Below are 18,321 nucleotides of genomic sequence, written 5' to 3' on the forward strand. Positions count from 1 at the left end.
AGAAAGGCACCAAGTTGTCAATTCCTATCATAGACAGAAGGTATCCTGTTGGTGAGATGGGTAAAGAGAATATGAAGTATTGTACCATTTCTATTTTGTCAGTTTGATTACTTATTTGTACAGCACTCACACTGCTTTATCTGAAAAGAGAAATTTAACATAATGAGCAGATCAAGAATCCATTTATTTTCAAATAATTTTTAATTAAGAGACTTTCAGTTTCACAGAAGAAAGTGAAAACAGAAAAAGAAGAAAAAAGTGCAAAGAAAAATAAAAAGAAGAAAAAAATTACACCCACACCCACCCACCCACTGTAGATATATAGAGTAGGGTATAGCAGACTAAATAATAATAATAATAATAATAATAATAATAATAATAATAATAATTTATTTATACCCCGCCCTAGTGTCAGGGCGGCTAACACTAATAAAATTACAGTAAAAACATAATAGGAAAAAACTAATTTAAAATCCAGGTTAAAATGCAATTTAAAATGCAGCCTCATTTTAAAAATAGCCCATAGATAAAAAAGCATAAGGGGAGGGAAACAAGGGTCAGACTGAGTCCAAACCAAAGGCCAGGCGGAACAACTCTGTCTTGCAGGCCCTGCGGAAAGATGTCAAGTCCCGCAGGGCCCTAGTCTCTTGTGACAGAGTGTTCCACCAAGTCAGGACCAGTACTGAAAAGGCCCTGGCCCTAGTTGCGACCAGTCTAACCACCTTGCGAACTGGGACCTCCAAAATGTTGTCATTTGTGGACCTTAAGGTCCTCCGCGGGGCATACCAGGAGAGGCGGTCTTGTAGGTACGTGGGTCCTAGGCTGCATAGGGCTTTAAAGGTCAAAACCAGCACCTTAAACCTGACCCTGTACTCCACTGGGAGCCAGTGCAGTTGGTAAAGCACTGGATGAATGTGATCCTGCGGCAAGGAGCCTCGCCGCGGCATTCTGCACCCACTGGAGTTTTTAGGTCAGCTTCAAGGGCAGCCCCGCGTAGAGCGAGTTACAATAATCAAGCCTGGAGGTGACCGTCGCATGGATCACTGTGGCCAGATCAGGGCAAGAAAGGTAAGGGACCAACTGCTTAATATGGTGGGGATGGAAAAATGCCACCTTTGCTGTGGCTGCAATCTGCGCCTTCATGGAATGGGAGGCGTCAAAGGTTACACCCAAGCTCTTGACAGAAGGCGCTGGCACTAATTGAGCCCCCGCAATATAATCAGTTACACTTGCATTTTTCTATAGATATGTAAGTACTGTTATTGTCGTAATATATATATGATTGTTGATAGCCTACTATAACCTGTATAAATTATTTCCAAATGCCAATATATTTCTCCAAATGAAGTCTGTGTCAATAAGCAATCCGTTCATATGTTGTGAGCGCTGTCATGTCTTCAATCCATCGATTAAAGGGGACCATATCTTTATTCTTCCAGTTCATCAATACCAGTCTTGGCCATGGTTAGGGCTCATAGAAGGAATCCGTTTATGGCTATTCAGCAAAAGGTCTCTTACTTTATCAATTTTTCCTGGTTAAAGGTCCAAAGAAACCAGTAACTTAGTTCCATTTTTCTTCCAACCATCCTCACTGCAATTACCACAGCACAAAGAAAGCCAAGACAACTGTGCTCTTCTGCTACCAAATAGTAAAAATGAAGGGAAGCTGTATTCAGAAACTGTCATTCAGCACAAGCCTTTGAATTTAGGTAAGTTGATGCTTATTTATTGAACATGTATTGCTTTTAGCCATCAGTCCCCATGGATGGGCAAAAAGTAAAATCGACAGGTAGACGTCTGGGCGCTTTACAGTAGATCCGTAAATTCCAACTAAAAATAATTCTCTATCATGGCTGGGCTTTTGCTGGTTGCATATTGGTTTCTGTGTTCCTCTTTTGTAAAATATGAATATTGATTTGTTAACAATGTATATAAGAGTTCTTGTTCATATACCTGATTTGCCACGACACAAATACAGATCTATATTCCTATATGCAGATTATTCTAGTGTATGGCTTTTGAGACACAATAGATTGACTCCATACACTCAGCCACAATTTTACGCCTGACTCTGGTTGGTGGATATTGGAGTTATCCAATGGAGATATAGCAAAAATACAGAATAGCAGAATAGAGCTCACAAGGCTGAAGTCTTCCCTTTCACCAGTGTTACAAATAATGAATGAATGAATGAATGAATGAGGAAGACACAAATCTATGGAGAATAAAAGCTATGCAGCCAGGATGTCTTATGTTTGCCCTCCACTGTCAGAGGCAGTATGCCTCTGAATGCTACTGGTTGGAAATCGCATGAGGCGAATGCAGTTGCACTCAGGCCTGTGACTTCCTATAGGACCTTTGGTCTGATCCATTGGGGTTCATAGGTAATAAAGGTAAAGGTAAGGGACCCCTGGACAGTTAAATCCAGTCAAAGGGGACTATGGGGTGCAGCGCTCATCTGGCTTTCAGGCCGAGGGAGCTGGCGTTTGTCCACAGACAGCTTTCTGGGACATGTGGCCAGCATGACTAAACCGCTTCTGGTGCAATGGAACACCGTGACGGAAACCAGGGCACACGGAAATGCCGTTTACCTTCCCACCGCACCGGTACCTATTTATCTACTTGCACTGGTGTGCTTTCAAACTGCTAGGTTGGCAGGAGGGGGCTCATGGTATCACTGTGCACAGTGCTTTATGTGGTATAAAGCTGTGTACACAACATGTAATCCTGGGTACTGCAGTTGCAGCAGAGAGCTGCAGTTCCCAGCACCCTTAAACTACAGTTCTCCGGATTTTGGGTGGGGTGGGGAAGTCATGTCCTTTAAATGTGCATTAAATAGATGCTTTATATGCAGCCCAAGAGGATAGGGCCCTGCAATCATAACTTCTAGAAGGGTCCCTATCCCTGCTCAGTTACAGCTCACTAGCTACAGATTTGTGTGTTCTACTTCTGTATAGCTCAGGCATTTCAGTAACCAGTTCAATATTGAAATGGTATTTGATAAATCCCAGGATATTTTCAGACTGATGAAGGGCTTGTTGAGTCCATGAGGTGTTACAAAACCACCTGTTGGTGTCCTAGAGTCAGAAGATTTTCTCAGGGCAGAATGTTCTTTTCTTTTTTAAAAAGCAGCAACTGAAAAATGCTTATAGTACACCTTGTCTGAAGCAGTTAAGGGTTGCGTGCTCAAATAGTTTCAGCTCTGATGCTTTTCCAAGTGTAGAGAAAGCTGTTGGCAGTGTGGCTTCCCTGGGGAAGGAACTGTGAAGAGGGCAAGTTCTTTATTTCTTGAACGTTTTATCACAGCACTGGCAGTAACCAAAGCAAGCCCATCATGGGTACCAAACTGTTGAGAGTCCTGCTATGCCCAGAACAACAACTGCTATGACACATTGTGGCTCACACTTTTTTTTCATTCTGTGGATATTTTAAAATTTACTCTAGGACTGAGGCTAGTACTTAGGAGGGGAAATAAACTCAAATTTTGATTTTAAAATGCTGCAGTTCAGCAGCTGGAGTACATTAGGCAAATTAGACAGTGTTGATAAAAAACACTGAATTTGCATTTTTGCTGTGGTAGCAAAATGTTCCTTTTTATCCCTTGGTGGTTCCAAGTACTGTGGAATGAAAACAACAGCATTTCACAACATCTTCACAGCTTTAGACTCCAGGGTCTGCTCATGCTGGCTACTTCCCCCTCCTTTTTATAGGCTATATCAATGAATGTTCAGATGTTAAAAATGGGGAAGTGCTCATGTAGCTGACCATCATGCAGTCATCTTGTAGTGTCTCAGTGGCAACAGGTGTTAGCTTGAGGGTGAATTGCATTCAACCATAGGAAGGTGTTGTATAAAACAAGCACAGCCTGGGGCAGCAGTGGGGGAAAATAATATTTGTGCCTTGAAACAAAATTGTGGGGCCATTACTCCCCAAAAAGGATTGTTTATGCAAGTTCTAATTATATAGTTCTATGATATATTTTGCTTTTGGCTGCTGATTACTAGAGAGCAGTCTTCAGCTGGGAGAAGAAAATGAGGGTTGGCTGTTTTGAGTGCATGTGTGTTTCTCACTTCTATAACTGAGAATGTAGCCATTGATTTTTCAGAAAAGCTTAACCCCTTAAACAGATGGGGAACAATGTTTGTTCTATTCTAGGCAATGTTCTGAAGGCCACATGCCAGTGGTAGGTGGAGCCGGAGGCAAAACTGAGTAGAGCAACAAATAGAAATTTTACCTTTGTACTGTAGGCTACGTTCTCCACACACACACCCCTCCATCAAGAAAAACAAGGGCCGCATATTTCAAGCACACAAGGCAAAAATGCTCTTGCTTTAAAGTAAGGCCAGTGATGGGTGTGGTCTGGAGAGTTCCAAGGGTCATACAGAGATGTCTGAAAGGCTACGTTTGACCCCCAGGCCTGAGGTTCCATACCCCTGCCTTAAAAGCAGGCAGTACTGGGTCTTCATATAATTTCTGTTCTGTAAGTTCCTTTGGGAGAATGTTGGAAGATCTGAAGGTTCTTTCTTTTGTTCTAAGATGATAATAGGACAAGGAAGAATAAGAGACGCCAGGGACCTAATAAGGCACCAGCTCCAGTTCACAGTTCTCAGCTGACTCAGGAACAAAGTCGTCGTAAGGTTGTGGATGCCTTGAGGGAAGCTCTTTTGAAAAGGTAAAAATGCCTGGACATCTCAGTGTACACAGGAAAGGAACTTATGTATGAGTCTTGATTGTAAGGTGGTAAAGTTAATCTGAAACATTTGTAGCATTATTCATTTTATCCCACCATTCCTTCAAAAAGTACAAGACATGATACATATCATGATATCCCATGATATCCTCACAATGGCCCAAGTCAATAACTAGCCGTTATACCACACTGGCATTACACATTTATCTGTTGCATTGAGATGTTGTGGACTCTGGGCTTGGCCCACTGACCAGTTTATTTGTGAAAGTGCAGACATGTTTGCAGATCAGCCCTTGTGTGGATGCCCTATCTAGGTAAATCAACACATTCCTTGCCTTCTGTGTTTCAGGTTGGATGATTTGCCTGACCTGTGTGTACAGAAAAAAGCAGTCATGAAGATAGCAAAGAAAGTGGAGCAGGAGATTTTCAAACGGTTTTGCTGTGTTGAACAAAACTACAAGAACAAGTACCGCAGTCTGCTCTTCAATTTAAAATCTGCAGAAAACCAGGTCAGAAAAACAAAATGAAAAAGCACACGGAACTCTTTATTTGCCTCTTGATATTTTTAATGGGCAGTGTGATTCTCCTTATTAAGCAAAGATTGTAAATCGCGGTGAAAGATAGACATTTCTCCCCCTATGTTTTGTTGACTTGTACCCTTTGTTACACTTGTCATCAAGTAATCTTTATTCCCTATCTAGGGTTGAAAGATGTGTCTAGCCCTCCACATGCAGCTGCTGGGTGACCTTGGGCCAGTCACACTTCTTTGAAGTCTCTCAGCCCCACTCACCTCACAGAGTGTTTGTTGTGGGGGAGGAAGGGAAAGGAGAATGTTAGCCGCTTTGAGACTCCTTAAAGGGAGTGAAAGGCGGGATATCAAATCCAAACTCTTCTTCTTCTTCTTCCAAATTGGCTGTGCTAGTAAGATGTCCTTTTTATGCAAAATGGCTCACTCTTTCAACCTTTTTTTAAACAACCTGCAAAAGGTTGCTGCTGTGGATTGATTTATTGTTATTCTAATAAATAGTCTTTCCAACGAGGATTGCTTGTTTCACTTTATTTCAGTACCTCTTCCGCAAATTAATACTTGGGGAGATTACCCCCAAGAGACTAGTTCAGATGAGCTCCTTTGAGATGGCACCCCCAGAACTAGCAGAGTGGAGAGCCAAAGAGAACAAACGTGTAAGTAATCATTTTATGCCCACGAAAAGGCAGTGCAGAGCGAATCGGTTTCCAGCTTGGACCCCAAAGTTGTTTCTGAGTCAGCAGCTTGCTCTATGCTTATCTGACGGCAGTTTACTTACTAGAGAAAAATATGTCCTAATAGAAGCCCAGCGGTGGGACATGTTTGGCTTTATTGTTCCATGTGTATCCTGGCCTTAGGAGGACTCTTTCACACATACGCAGTGGCAAACCTGTGCCACTGAGTGTATGCTTCAGGTCATAGCCAACCCTGGTTCCATAAGAAGTGTATGTGTATGATACTATCTTGGTAAACACATGTTTATTGCATTTGTGCATTATATATCAAGTGTAAGCCCAAAAGCATTATATGTGAAGTGGCCCCCCAAAGTGCATATTTAGAGCCATGGCTACATCACTGTGCTATTTGCAGGCGCTGGAAATAATAGAGAGAGAGGAACAAGAAGCACCAAGGTGTTGCTCTGCAAAATTCAACCACAAAGGAATTGTAGAGATAGAGAGAGAAGCAGAAGAGGACTTGATGTTCCAAGAAATATTTGTGAGTAGATAGCGATGTTCAGACAAGCACAACCAACTGAGCATACACTGTGCAAATCATTTCATGCTCAAGGGAAAATATACAGGTGCCTGAGATCAACCAGATTGCATGAAGCAGGCATTTGAGCTGCATGTGATGAATTTCTGACACAGGTTTCTGTGCAGTTTGTTGGGTAGTGGAGAACTACTTAACTGCACCACTTCCTTGAGTCCAAGCAGGTGCAGCAAAAACAGAGCCTAAATGTGGCCCTAGACTTTTGCCCTGCTTGTCATTAAAATTTCCTGTAATCACTATAAAAGAAGAGCAATGGGTTGCACTTCCCTGTACTGCAGAACCTGCGTAGGGACCCTGGGGGTGCAGGTCTTAAAAGTAATGGTGCACCTTACACTACAGTCCCTTAGACTTTTTGTTAGTGAGTTTGATTATGCTTTCAGTAGTGCTTTGGTTAGAGCCTGTTCTGGATAGGATCAGAGAGCCGCATAATTTGCCAGATGCTGTAAAGGAGTCAACAATAGCTCTTACAAGTGCTGCAAACTTTAAATTGGCTCCCCCCCCCCCATTTAATTGACTGTTGAGTTGTTTAACTAATGAGACTAATTGTAGTCAGTGAAACCAAAAGTTAAGGGCCCAGTAACTTGCCACCTTGCATTATTTTTAGGGATCACAGTCACCCAAAGAGGTGAACCATAGTTCTGAGGTTCCTAGAGTATCTGTGAGAGACCCAGATGATGTTCAGCGGAATCGTTCTGAGGATCCTAACTATCTTAGTTGTTTTGGTAAGTTACCAAACTTGTTAAGATTCTGCAGCAAAAAGAGGGATTGCTTTTTTGGACCACTGAATTAAAGATTCCAGCCGTTCTTTATAAGACTGACCTTCTGAGTTTGTGAGTTTTTATTTATTACTTCTTCAAATACAAAACTCCAAAGTCAATCTTCAAATCCAAGCGGCAGTAGAAAAATCTTGGGCCTGCCAATTAAATTTGACAATGGAGTAAAAGTATTCTTGAAAATTGATTCAGAATCTTTTAATGTGGGGGGGAAATAGCACTGTTCCTTCTGGCTTTCTAGGACAAATTACTGCCGGCGGTGAGCAGGGATTTAAGCCACCTACGTACAAGCACGCTTTAAAACAGAAAGCAAATGCCACCAAACATTGGCACCCAAGCACCATGTACTCAGAGGAAGGAGAAAGGCCTCTGCATGTGGACAGGTCTGTATAATTCATACTTCTCAACCCACAGAACTTTAATATTGATGATAGAAACCCCATAAATAACGCAAGACTTTTAAAACCTTAAAAGAAACAAGTCAGTCGGAGATGTGTGAAGCTCTGTTCATTTGGTGGATATCAACAGTTACTTTTAAGCTGTAGCAGTAACTCAGGCATGCATTGCCATTTTCCCTTCATACAAGGGTAAGAGGAAAATTTCCATTGGATAGCCTTTTAGAGAGAAATGAGATAATAAAGCACAGCATATCTAGATTTATAGGAGAAATGTGATTATTACTCTTCTACCACCCATCCAACAGATAGAAGAAGAAAAATTCTGAGACTTAGTCTGGTGTTTTTGGAACTTTTGTAGTTGTTGGCTGTCGTATTTGGTATCAGTATGTCCTCTGTTATTGGCTGAGTTGTTGAGGAATAGTTCTGAACGTTCTGACTTAACAAAAGTTTAAAAAACAATGATCCACAGAAACAGATGGCTTCCATTGCAACAACTTCCAGAGGGGTACTTTTGTTAGTCTCTTGAAAAGAAAAGAAAAAAAGCACTTTAAAGACTAATAAATTTATTATGGTGTTAGTTTTCATGGATTTAGAGTCCACTTCATCAGATGCATTGCAGTACCTCTCAGTTTGTATGTGTCGGGGGGGGGGGTGAGAGAGTATAAAAACTGGAGTTCATTGGTAAGGAAGTACAAAAGTACAGCCTGTGCCAATTTCATTAGAGCTTAACTGTATGCAAACACTATGAAACATTACAACAATTGGTGATAAGAGAATCTGCTTAGCATTGCTGAGTAAAAGAACACCTGTAGCTGGACAGGAAACAATTGTCTCTATTCAGGCCCAAATGAACTAGAATCAAATTTCTTGATAAATTGTAACTCGAGCGTTTCATGTTGGGATTTCCCTTTGAAGTTCCTTTGTTCAGGGATAGCTACCTTAAGGTCCACAACAGAGTGTCCCGATAGCTTGAAATGTTCTTCCCCAGCCTTGCCGATCCTGCTTTGAATAGCCAATAGCTGCACTCTTTGGGATAGCTAGCAGCGAGAGAAGCAGGAGGAGTAGCAGGCTCCATTTACCACATTCCTTTGTGTCTGTTTGGATTGGACCCGATAAAACAAGCAGTTGAAAAGAATGGCATTTAAAAACAGTTTTTAAAACAATAAAACCAGAAGTTCAGTTCAGAGGAATGCTTGCGTAAACAGGTGTGTCTTCAAGAGCTGGCAGAATGCCAACATTAGGAGACATTTCCTAAGACCTATTTGATGGTGGAGCGTGCATCGGGAAGTGGCGAGTTCTTCTTTTCTGTAGGTATTTAAGCACAGTGGATAGCCATCTGTTCGGGATGTTGTACAGTGGTGCCTCGCAAGACGAAATTAATCCGTTCCGCGAGTCTCTTCGTCTTGCGGTTTTTTCGTCTTGTGAAGCACGGCTATTAACGGCTTAGCGGCTTAGCGGCTATTAATGGCTTAGCGGCTTTAAGAAAAAGGAAACAAACTCGCAAGAACTCGCAAGACGTTTCGTCTTGCGAAGCAAGCCCATAGGGAAATTCGTCTTGCGGAACGACTCAAAAAACGGAAAACCCTTTCGTCTAGCGAGTTTTTCGTCTTGCGAGGCATTCGTCTTGCGGGGCACCACTGTAGTTGCAAGATCCTGTATTGCAGATCCTACATTGAGCCCCGGGGGTTGGACTAGATGGTCTTCGAGGTCTCTTCCAGTTCTACGATTCTGAACAGAACTGGATTTGCATATTTCCTCATCTCTTTTAGCCCCATCTCACCTCACATTCCAAAGAAACATCGACGAGTGGAGAAGCAGCCCAGGAACTCCGCCATCTGGGAAGGAGTCATTCACATGTTCAGTGTGAAGCAATTTGTGGCAAAAGCATATCCTGTTTCTGGATCCAGCTGTAATCTGTCACAGGTATGAGCAGTGGTGGCTGGTAACACTTTGACTTGGTAGTGCTGTGTCATAGTCCCGTTGCCAAGCAACAGCGTGCAGAGCTCGGTGGAGTGCAAGCCCAAACAAACAGGAAATAAGAGTCTTTGAGATGCACCTGGCAGAGTCAGCATACAAAGTCAAGTCCGTTCCAAGGGTTGGGCAAACAGCAATCCACATAGACAATCCAGAGGTTGGGGAATCAGATGATCACGAAGCCAAGGGTTCAGACGGAGAGCAGGAAGCAGCAAGGTAGGGTCAGGAACCACAGGCTTTGTTTCCAGCCCCTGACTGCTGCTGAGAGCTCTGTTTAAGAAGGCTGGAGCCAGCTGGTTCTCATCAGTGTCTTCTCTGTGTCTTTGAAGGCTGATTAGCTGCAGGTGGAGTCACTCTGCCTTCTCCCCCTTCAGGCTGTTGTTCAGCAGGAGAAGCTGACTCCTGGCCCATGGCAGGTTGCAGTTTTTAATCTTGCTTCATCACAATAGGACTCATACAACACTTATTTAAGAAAGTGTGCCATTACAGACGTGCAGATTGCCACAGTCTCCTTGATGGAAAACACCCATTATTCTTTGCACATCTATGGACAGGGGAAGAGCTCCTAAGCAAGAGGGTTCAAGTATCATTTTCAGACAATATTGACTGCATATCTCTTATTTAGAAATTAAGGCAGACCTCACACCATAAGTTTGTGAATTCGTGTATTGATTACAGCTACATATCCATTTCCAAAGAACTAAAGAAACATGCAAAAAGTTTTAAAATGTGAGGAACACTTGCTTCCAGTTGCATGTAGTTATCCTCACCCCAAATCAAACAAACAAACAAACAAACAGACAGACAGACAGACAGACAGACAGACAGACAAGCTTTGTGTTGAGTTCCTCCACATTTTTTCCAGAAAAAAGTACTGCTAAAACCTATGAGGAGATCTGGCCTTCAGGGAAATGGCTCTGAGTTTGCTCAGAACAGTTGTATGATTTGATAAGTCTGGAACAGACTAGGTCCTCTCAATGTAGATTGCCTTCATAACAGGAAGGAGGGGGAAACTGTTCAGCCAGAGCCCATAAATATGATATTGCAAGTTCATTTTATTTTAGGTAGTTTGTAAGTTTTCATGGCACTTTGTAAGTAATTGTCTCTTTCTCACATATTTGATAAATGGTGTAAAATTATTTTTGAACAACTGAATATTTTTCGCCTACGTGCTGTACGAGTTGCACTATCTTTATTAACGGCACAGGTTGCATTTTTCTAGCAGGGCTCAAAAACTGGCAGTTCTCCTTGAGGAACATGGGAGGGACCTCTTTACTATCCAATACTTTTGGATTAAGTGTGGCTAAGTGATACAGAGAGTAGATTTTCCAGAGAAAAGGAGATGGATGGAAATATCTCCAGAGGGACAGGAAAGAATGGGTGGCTTTGAAATTGGGGAGGGGGGTCCTTTAAAAATGTGTTTGACATTCTCCTTGGGAGGGTTGTGCCCCAGTAGTCCAAGTGTAAGAACCTCTACTGGGTATGAGCAGGGCTAGATTAGGTACAGCGCAATACCTCCACATTCCCTCCACCCATTTAAGAACTTTCAGCAAGTTTGCCACTACTCTTATCGGAGCATCCCTTTTATGTTGCTGACCAAGTCCTAATAGCTCTGGAGGAGGGATAAGCAACAGCTAAATAGGCCTTACTGTCTCTGTTAGAGCAGCAGGGTAAAAAGAGAGGTTAAGTTGAAACTGATGTTCCAGGGATTCTGATATTGCGACAATAAGTCATAAAGCTGGTGTAGTGTACTAAGACAGTAAATTATGAGATGAAAAATCCATGCTTCAAATCATATTCCTTCCATGAAAGTTTTAGGAAGCCTCTCCTCACTCCCCATCTTCAGTAAGGAGAGAACTGCTGCCCTTAAAACAGCCCTAGAACGGCTGCTAAGATAATGTTCATTCTAGATCTGTTTTCACTAGATCAGTGTATTGTTGGAAAACCAAATTAAATCACAGACACGTGGATTTCTCTTATGATAGTGATCTTCCTTTATGCTCTTGTGATTCATCCAGGCCTTACCACATCTTCTACAGGGAAGGGGCTGTATTCTCCCGGAGGATGTCTGGTCTTATCTAGACAGCATATGGCCAGCAAACAGCAAGGTATCTCTCTGAAAGGTTCTTATTTTAATCAGGCTCTGTTGCTTATTTGATACCACAGTTGACCTTGAAGGTTCCCACAGCCCCATCAGGAACATCCAATGCAGATTTGTGCCTCCTCAGCACCATCCAGAACTCTCTTCTGTTACGCTTTCCTGTTTCCAGAAGTGTTGCAGTTGCAGATAGTAAAGGACCAGACTGTGGGCTGGAGTAGCTGGCGCTAACAAACACTTCCTGAGGAGGCAGGATCTTTCTTGAACTCCTGTCATCTTCCTGCCTTGATTAGGGAAGGTTATTTCTCAGAGCCTCTTAATGTCTAGAAGTGAGCAATGTATACAAAAAAACAAAAGTACAAATAGAAAGAAAGAGATAAAGAATGCAAGAACTAGAAGCTTAATGTGGGAACAGAAGGGCTCAAAGCTTCACATCCACTGGAAACTAAATGCATTCTTCTTCCCTCTCCGTCAGAGAGGCTACAACTGGAGTGGACACCACGGGAACTCCCAGATATCTTGTGCAGCATCTGATGTCCCCCAACCCACCCCCAGTTGCTGCCAGATGTGGCAGCTTAGAAGTTACCAACAACTATAAAGTGGTAGCAGGGAGCCAGATAAGACACTCATCTTCAGGCCCTGCCTTCTGGCTTTGAGTCAAACTGCAGCTAGAAACAGTCCAGCATGACCTAACCTTACAGGAGTGGATGTGATTTCCAGGCCCCGGACTTGATGAGCCATTCCCTGCTGCCACCCTTATTCTTCATTGAAGAAATTTTTCATCCTGACCTGACCTGATCTGTAGGGTTGCTTGAGGCCACAGTGGTGCACCAGCCGCAGTAAGTCAGATGGTAGAAGGGAGGTGTTAGGCTTTCTTCCAAAGGAGGTGTGAAAAGCTCTTCAGCCACAGAGCCCCTCCTGATCTGGCAGCTGTGTTGTGTGGGCCTGAATGCCCTGACACTTACAAGAAGAGCAGGTGCTCAATAGGCAAAATGTTCCTTTTCATAGGAGCTCTGTACTCCCTGATAATAGCTTCCTTTCTTTTTCTTCCCATGTTTGCGCAGGAGATGGGAGTGATAAGATTCCACCCCAGCTTACCCAAAGGCTTCGACCCTTATAACACTCTGTATTCCTACTTGAACAATAAACAGAGATATGGCATCGTGGACAGCAACCAGATGGAGATATTCATGGTGCCATTAGCAGCTTACCAGCCTGTGCCTTCTAAACTGCACGCATTTGGTGGTCCAGGTAGGAACTGGGAACAAATCTTTCTCCTTTTTCTTGAAGTTCATGGAAGTGGAATTGAACAATTATCATAGATATCTTTCTGGAAAACACACTTTGTGCCACATTAAGTCAATACTCAGTTTTTCCTTTCCACTGTAAACTAATATGGCTATTCTACTACAATTTCTTTTCTGCATGAATTTTGTTTGTATAAGCAGTCTTGTTAGATTGGGGGTGGGGAAGACCGAGGAGGGAAGGGCATGATAGAGGTTTATAAGATTATTTGTACCGTGGCACAGAGAGGGTAAACGAAAGAGAAATTTTACTTCTCAGCATACAGAAGCTTGTAGAAATCTAATGACACTGATAGGTAGAAGGTGTAAAGGCAAACAAGAGGACTTTTTAAAAAAATGTTTTTTAGTAAAGATTTTCTGGGCTTACAAAAGTACATACATCATCTCTATTTTCAGATCATAAAGTTCTTTCTACAGATCAGTTATATTCGATGTGAAACTTTGATGTATACATATATAGTTGGGGGAGAAGAGAGTTGGGGAGAAAGCGGGGCGGGGAGAGAGAAGGGGCTAGTAAACTTTCATTTTTTCAGTCATGTGGGTAAGTTTTATTTCCATTCATTTATTATTTTCATTGATTCACCAGAGATAACGTACTGGATGATGTGAAGAATGACATTTCCCTTGGAGTAACTCAGTGAAAAATACCCAGGCCATGTGCTAATGGCAAGAGTGCCAAGGCTCTGTATATTTGTTACCAAAACAAATCCAAATTTTGGAACTAGGAAACAGATGTTTAGCATATATTATTGCAAAATATCTGCCAGAGAATACAGGCCATGGAAAGAAAATAAGGAGTACACTGAAGGATTCTGGGGCTTCTGAGTCCTCCCTAGATGTTGGCCCTGACTCCAGTATGCGCATGGAGCTGGTTTGTGTAGCAAATTGGATCATTACTGATTTTGTGGAGCTGCCTGTACTCATTGGAACCACTGTATGCATATTGGAGCTTCTGGAGTGATGGAGCTTCCCAGAGTTTGAAAATGAATCTTGAATGTTTGGCATATGAGGCAGATATGTGTATGCCCCTCTGAGCAGAATCCTTCAATTGCTGGTCATCTTAAAAAGTCCACTTTTCTGAATCCCTCTGCCGTTGGCCTTTTTCATCGTGTTATCTGATATGACCTTTGCACGCCTATTCTGAGACAGCACAGAATTTGATCATCTGGCTGGAGCAGGATATTAAAATGTATTTGTTGACATTTGGAAGTGGTGGTATCCTTTTATTTCTCATTGCAAAGCACTAGGGAATCATGTGTCCATTTATCAAGAATGCTATTTCCTAGTACTGATGTGAGGGGATGAAGAGAGGCAGGCAGGGCAGTGGGAAGCACCAAATTGATTGAAGTGATTCCATCATGTAAATGAAGTTTCATAATAAGGATTATTCTACTACATCACTTCGGTCTGTGTCTGGTGTTAAACCCTTAGACACACACCATAAATTTTACATTTTCTAAAGCAGTACACATCTGCTTTTTTCTAAACAGGTTAGATGATTGCTAGTGGGTTTAAGGACTTGATTTTTTTAAATTATTGAATGATTTGCCCCTCCCCCCAGTTTGCTTTTAAAATGTTGGGGTGCATGCTGCAGTCAAATTATTGTAGTTTTCTAGGAGCTAAGGCACCTGTTTTAAGAACAGCTGAGATTCTCATGCTTTTGTCTCTGGGTTGTCACTAGAGTTACAGAAACATGTCATTTCGTTTATTTGCTTTCTTTCTTTCCATAGGGCTTGAGCCATGCCACCCTTCTTTGTTGCTGGGACTAATTCTGCCCAAGAGAACATGTACAGGCAGTTTGGAAACAATGTCTAATCCTTTACCAAAAGCCAGAAGAAAGAATATCACTTTAAAGGACAGCACTGGAGCTGATAGCTTTTCTCTTCCACAAGTGGACATTTGCCAGACATGGCCACCACCACAATTGTCCATAGATAGCCTTCTCTGTGGAAATGAGGGGCCCTTGCTAGTCCTTCCAAGACAAGAGCCTTTAGCAGCTGATGCTGTCTTTGTTCACCCTGAAGAGCTTGGTGGAGAGACGTTTCATAGAGATCCTTCCTCTTTGCAGCATGAAGAGGCAGGAAATGAAGCCCACCACTTTCCTGTAGGTGATACTCACCAGTCACTAAGTAGTTATTGGGCAGTGGAACAGTGGAACAACTTGAGTCTGGGAATCTTGGGAGCACAGCCACATCAGGACAGGGATCTTGCGCAGCTCTGTGGTGATTCTGATCAATCACATATCTGGAAGACTATTGAGCTTCTTTTGTCTTCTGAGCCTGTGTGCCCAGATCAGCATGAAGCAGATGGAGCAAACATAATAGATTCCTCATTCTTACAGAGCATCCTTTGTGCTGATGCTTTGCCACCTTGCGAAGTGTCGCAGGTTCTATCTTCGCCCCAGATTCCTTGCATTGCATATGTTGCTGGAGAACCCAACTCATTGTTGCAGGAAACTTTATCCCTCATCCAGCAGGTTGAGTCCCATCTCCAGACTCAGGGGCCTAATACACAGATGCCCTAAGAGCCTTGTGGCCCTCAAGGACTAAACTGTAGTTGTTTAAAAACAAAATGCAAAGAAAGGGAAAGGTGGCTTTAAAGATTGTGGCGAGGCATGGCAGCCATCTTCTAATGCGATTAAGAATTTATCTCAGGGAAAAAGTGGGGGGGGGGACCTAATATTGGATTTGTGCTTTTCCAACTTTTTAAATATATATTTGCTTTTGTTGTTGTTGTTCATGACTCTCATAATCCTTGTCCTCTGGCAAGATTTGATCAACATTCAGAATGTGCTTGTGGTGAAAAAAACATTATGACCACTGGTGATGATTTTGCAAGCCACTAAGAGGTGAATACTGATGGCCAACTTTACTAAGCATTCACGTAACAATTTTGGTCAGTCAGCCAGCTGTATTGTCCTGCCGCGGAGAATCTTGCCATGCTTCTGTGCCTGGCCAGAAAACTGGAGAACCAGTGGGAGAGGTAATGTGATCTTCACCTCTTGTTAGGAAGATGATACCACATGGACTGGTTTGCCAAGTAATGTTTGCACACCACTTGTTAAAGGGCCACCTCTATTTTCCTGGAAAGCTTTATTGCTACCAAATTGGAATCAACAGTCGCAGGTCAATGTATTGAGACTTGGATCTCTGCCAACCATATTGTAAACAGCAGGTGGGAATACTAATGGCAACAACAACAGCATTCAGGTAGGGGGAAATCACATTGGGGAACAGACTGTGTAAGCTGCAAGAGGTGGAAGGTTTATCACCCTCCGTTACCCTTCAAATTGGACTCCCTCATTTCTAAATGATCAGAGCAGATCTGGGTTTTAAAATAATGCATTTGCCACTGTGGTTCATCTTGATTGGTTCTGTAAATGGTGTGAGCCTTGGCATGCAAAATCTCAAACAGTGTCTGTGGCAAAGCTGATTGGCACACCACAAGCACATTTTCAGTATAGCCTGAAAACAAGCATTCTCCAGTATGACAATGCAAATTCATGCTTAATAACTTCCTGAACAAAAGGGTTTGATGGTGAGAGATACAAGTGAATAAAGTTCCACTATTTCTGGGTTTTTTTGAAATTAGATGTGGTTGTGTGGGGTAAGAGAGAGTGACCCTAGTGGTAAAAAAACTGATGTTATAAGATGAAAGTTGGGTCGGTACTGGTGTTATCTGCATACAGAATGCTAGCATGACAGATTTTTCTGTTTTTCTGTTAAGCTGTTCATAGCAATAAAAGCATTGTTAATTGTTATAAGAGGAACTGTCTAGATGTATTGTGTATGAAGAGGTTCAAGGTAGACCCGAAGCTTCATTGAAGTTGCAAAAAGTTACTAAACTTAGTTTTCCAACAACCTGTATCCTGCAGAGTTGGTTGATAGCATTTTGCTAGTAAAATGCAATAGGACCATAAGATTGGGAAGGAATATCTGATCCAGAGTCTTCTTTCTAGCAGCAGGCCTCTCCATCCCCTCCAAAATCAGCTTGTAGCATGCAAAAGCAGAAAGCAAATGTTTCTTCATTAACTACAGAAAGGCACCTGCAAAACCAATAGTCCCAAATGCTTCAGCTCAAATGCATTTCTTTCAGAATAGTTGTTGCATTCTGGTGGTGTAAGGCATTCCAGCTAACAACCTAGCTGCTGCATTCTGCACTAGCTGCAGCTTCCAAACCAAGTTCAGGGGCAGCCCCATACAGAGTGGATTGCGCTAGCCCAACCTTGAAGTTAACAGTGCATGGGTCACTTCACCAGGTTCTCCTGTGAAGGGATGGCTATAGCTGGCAAACGTGCCATAGCTGGAAAATGATGCTCCTTGATGTGGAAGCCAGCTCAGCCTCCAGCAGCAACAGCAAATCAAGCAGAACTTACAGACTATAGGTTTGTCCACAGTTTTTTGTCCCACTTCTAGAAAGCATGGGTCTGAGCTTTCTGTTTGCCCTTCCGCTTTCCCTGGTAAACCACTCTTCAGAGCACAGGTGGGGAACCTTTTGGGTCTAACAGCCCAGATCCTTGACAGGTGGGTGGGGCAACCTGTAAAGATTCTTACACAGCACTTCCCAAAAGCCAGCTGGTTGTTGGGTGCTTGGAAGCTGCAGCTCAAGGGGCTTTGCCAGGCCCGCTTGGTGCTTTCCAAGTCCCAAGCATAGGGTGGAGAAAGCAGCTTCCTACAGGGATCGGCTGCATGTTTGAGTTCCACATGGGACATCAGGTGTGAGGCTGGTGAGTGTAGGCCATATTGGGACCTGTCCTGGTCCAAATTTGACCCGTTGGCTGGTGGTTCCGTTCCCCTGTTGCAGACGGAGTTCATCCTCATCCTTTTCAGGTAAGCTATCCAAGCCACACACTCAGTCCATTTTACTGAGATTCACCTTCAGCTTATTGGCCCTCACACAACCCACCGCTACATTCAGTCATTGCTCCAGGACCTGTGGAGCTTCACTTGACTCAAGGTATAAAGAAATAAAGCAAGACCCTCCTGCTGTTGTTGGTGCAAATAGGAAAGTAGGGAGGCAAAACTGCAAAAGTGAGCAAAAATAATAGATCTTCCAGTTGCAAACATTGTTTCATAATGCATTTATTTGATTTGCTGGAAACAATCTTTAAATATAGCTGCATAACTTTCCTTTAAGTGGCCCTGTATTGTACAACATGGATTTATTCTTATGGCAATAAAAAACAGTTATAATCTTCAAGCTTGATGGGTAGCCTTAATTGCAAAAGCAAGTCATTTAATGGAGTTATTTTTAACATAAGGCACGAAGAACAATGACTATATTTTTAAA

At 42.6% G+C, this 18,321-nt stretch overlaps 1 protein-coding gene across 5 annotated transcripts in view; it reads left to right on the forward strand.

Annotated features, from left to right (window-relative positions):
• SPOCD1 (SPOC domain containing 1) overlaps positions 1–16,795 on the forward strand; it is a 28,644-nt gene extending 11,849 nt beyond the window's left edge. For 4 of the 5 annotated variants that reach the window (XM_077931900.1, XM_077931903.1, XM_077931901.1 and 1 more), the window contains 11 exons: positions 1,607–1,709; positions 4,537–4,672; positions 5,040–5,199; positions 5,756–5,872; positions 6,306–6,431; positions 7,090–7,207; positions 7,500–7,641; positions 9,426–9,579; positions 11,649–11,738; positions 12,793–12,979; positions 14,763–16,795. In XM_077931900.1, coding sequence (XP_077788026.1) covers positions 1,607–1,709; positions 4,537–4,672; positions 5,040–5,199; positions 5,756–5,872; positions 6,306–6,431; positions 7,090–7,207; positions 7,500–7,641; positions 9,426–9,579; positions 11,649–11,738; positions 12,793–12,979; positions 14,763–15,556 — 2,127 coding nt within the window. In that variant the 3' untranslated portion in view covers positions 15,557–16,795. The remainder of the gene's footprint in view (positions 1–1,606; positions 1,710–4,536; positions 4,673–5,039; positions 5,200–5,755; positions 5,873–6,305; positions 6,432–7,089; positions 7,208–7,499; positions 7,642–9,425; positions 9,580–11,648; positions 11,739–12,792; positions 12,980–14,762) is intronic. The other variant, XM_077931904.1, reaches the window with a different exon arrangement.
• The last annotated feature ends 1,526 nt before the right edge of the window (positions 16,796–18,321 follow it).

Source organism: Podarcis muralis, chromosome 7 (genome assembly GCF_964188315.1).
Source record: "Podarcis muralis chromosome 7, rPodMur119.hap1.1, whole genome shotgun sequence".
In the NCBI taxonomy this organism is placed as follows: Eukaryota; Metazoa; Chordata; class Lepidosauria; order Squamata; family Lacertidae; genus Podarcis; species Podarcis muralis.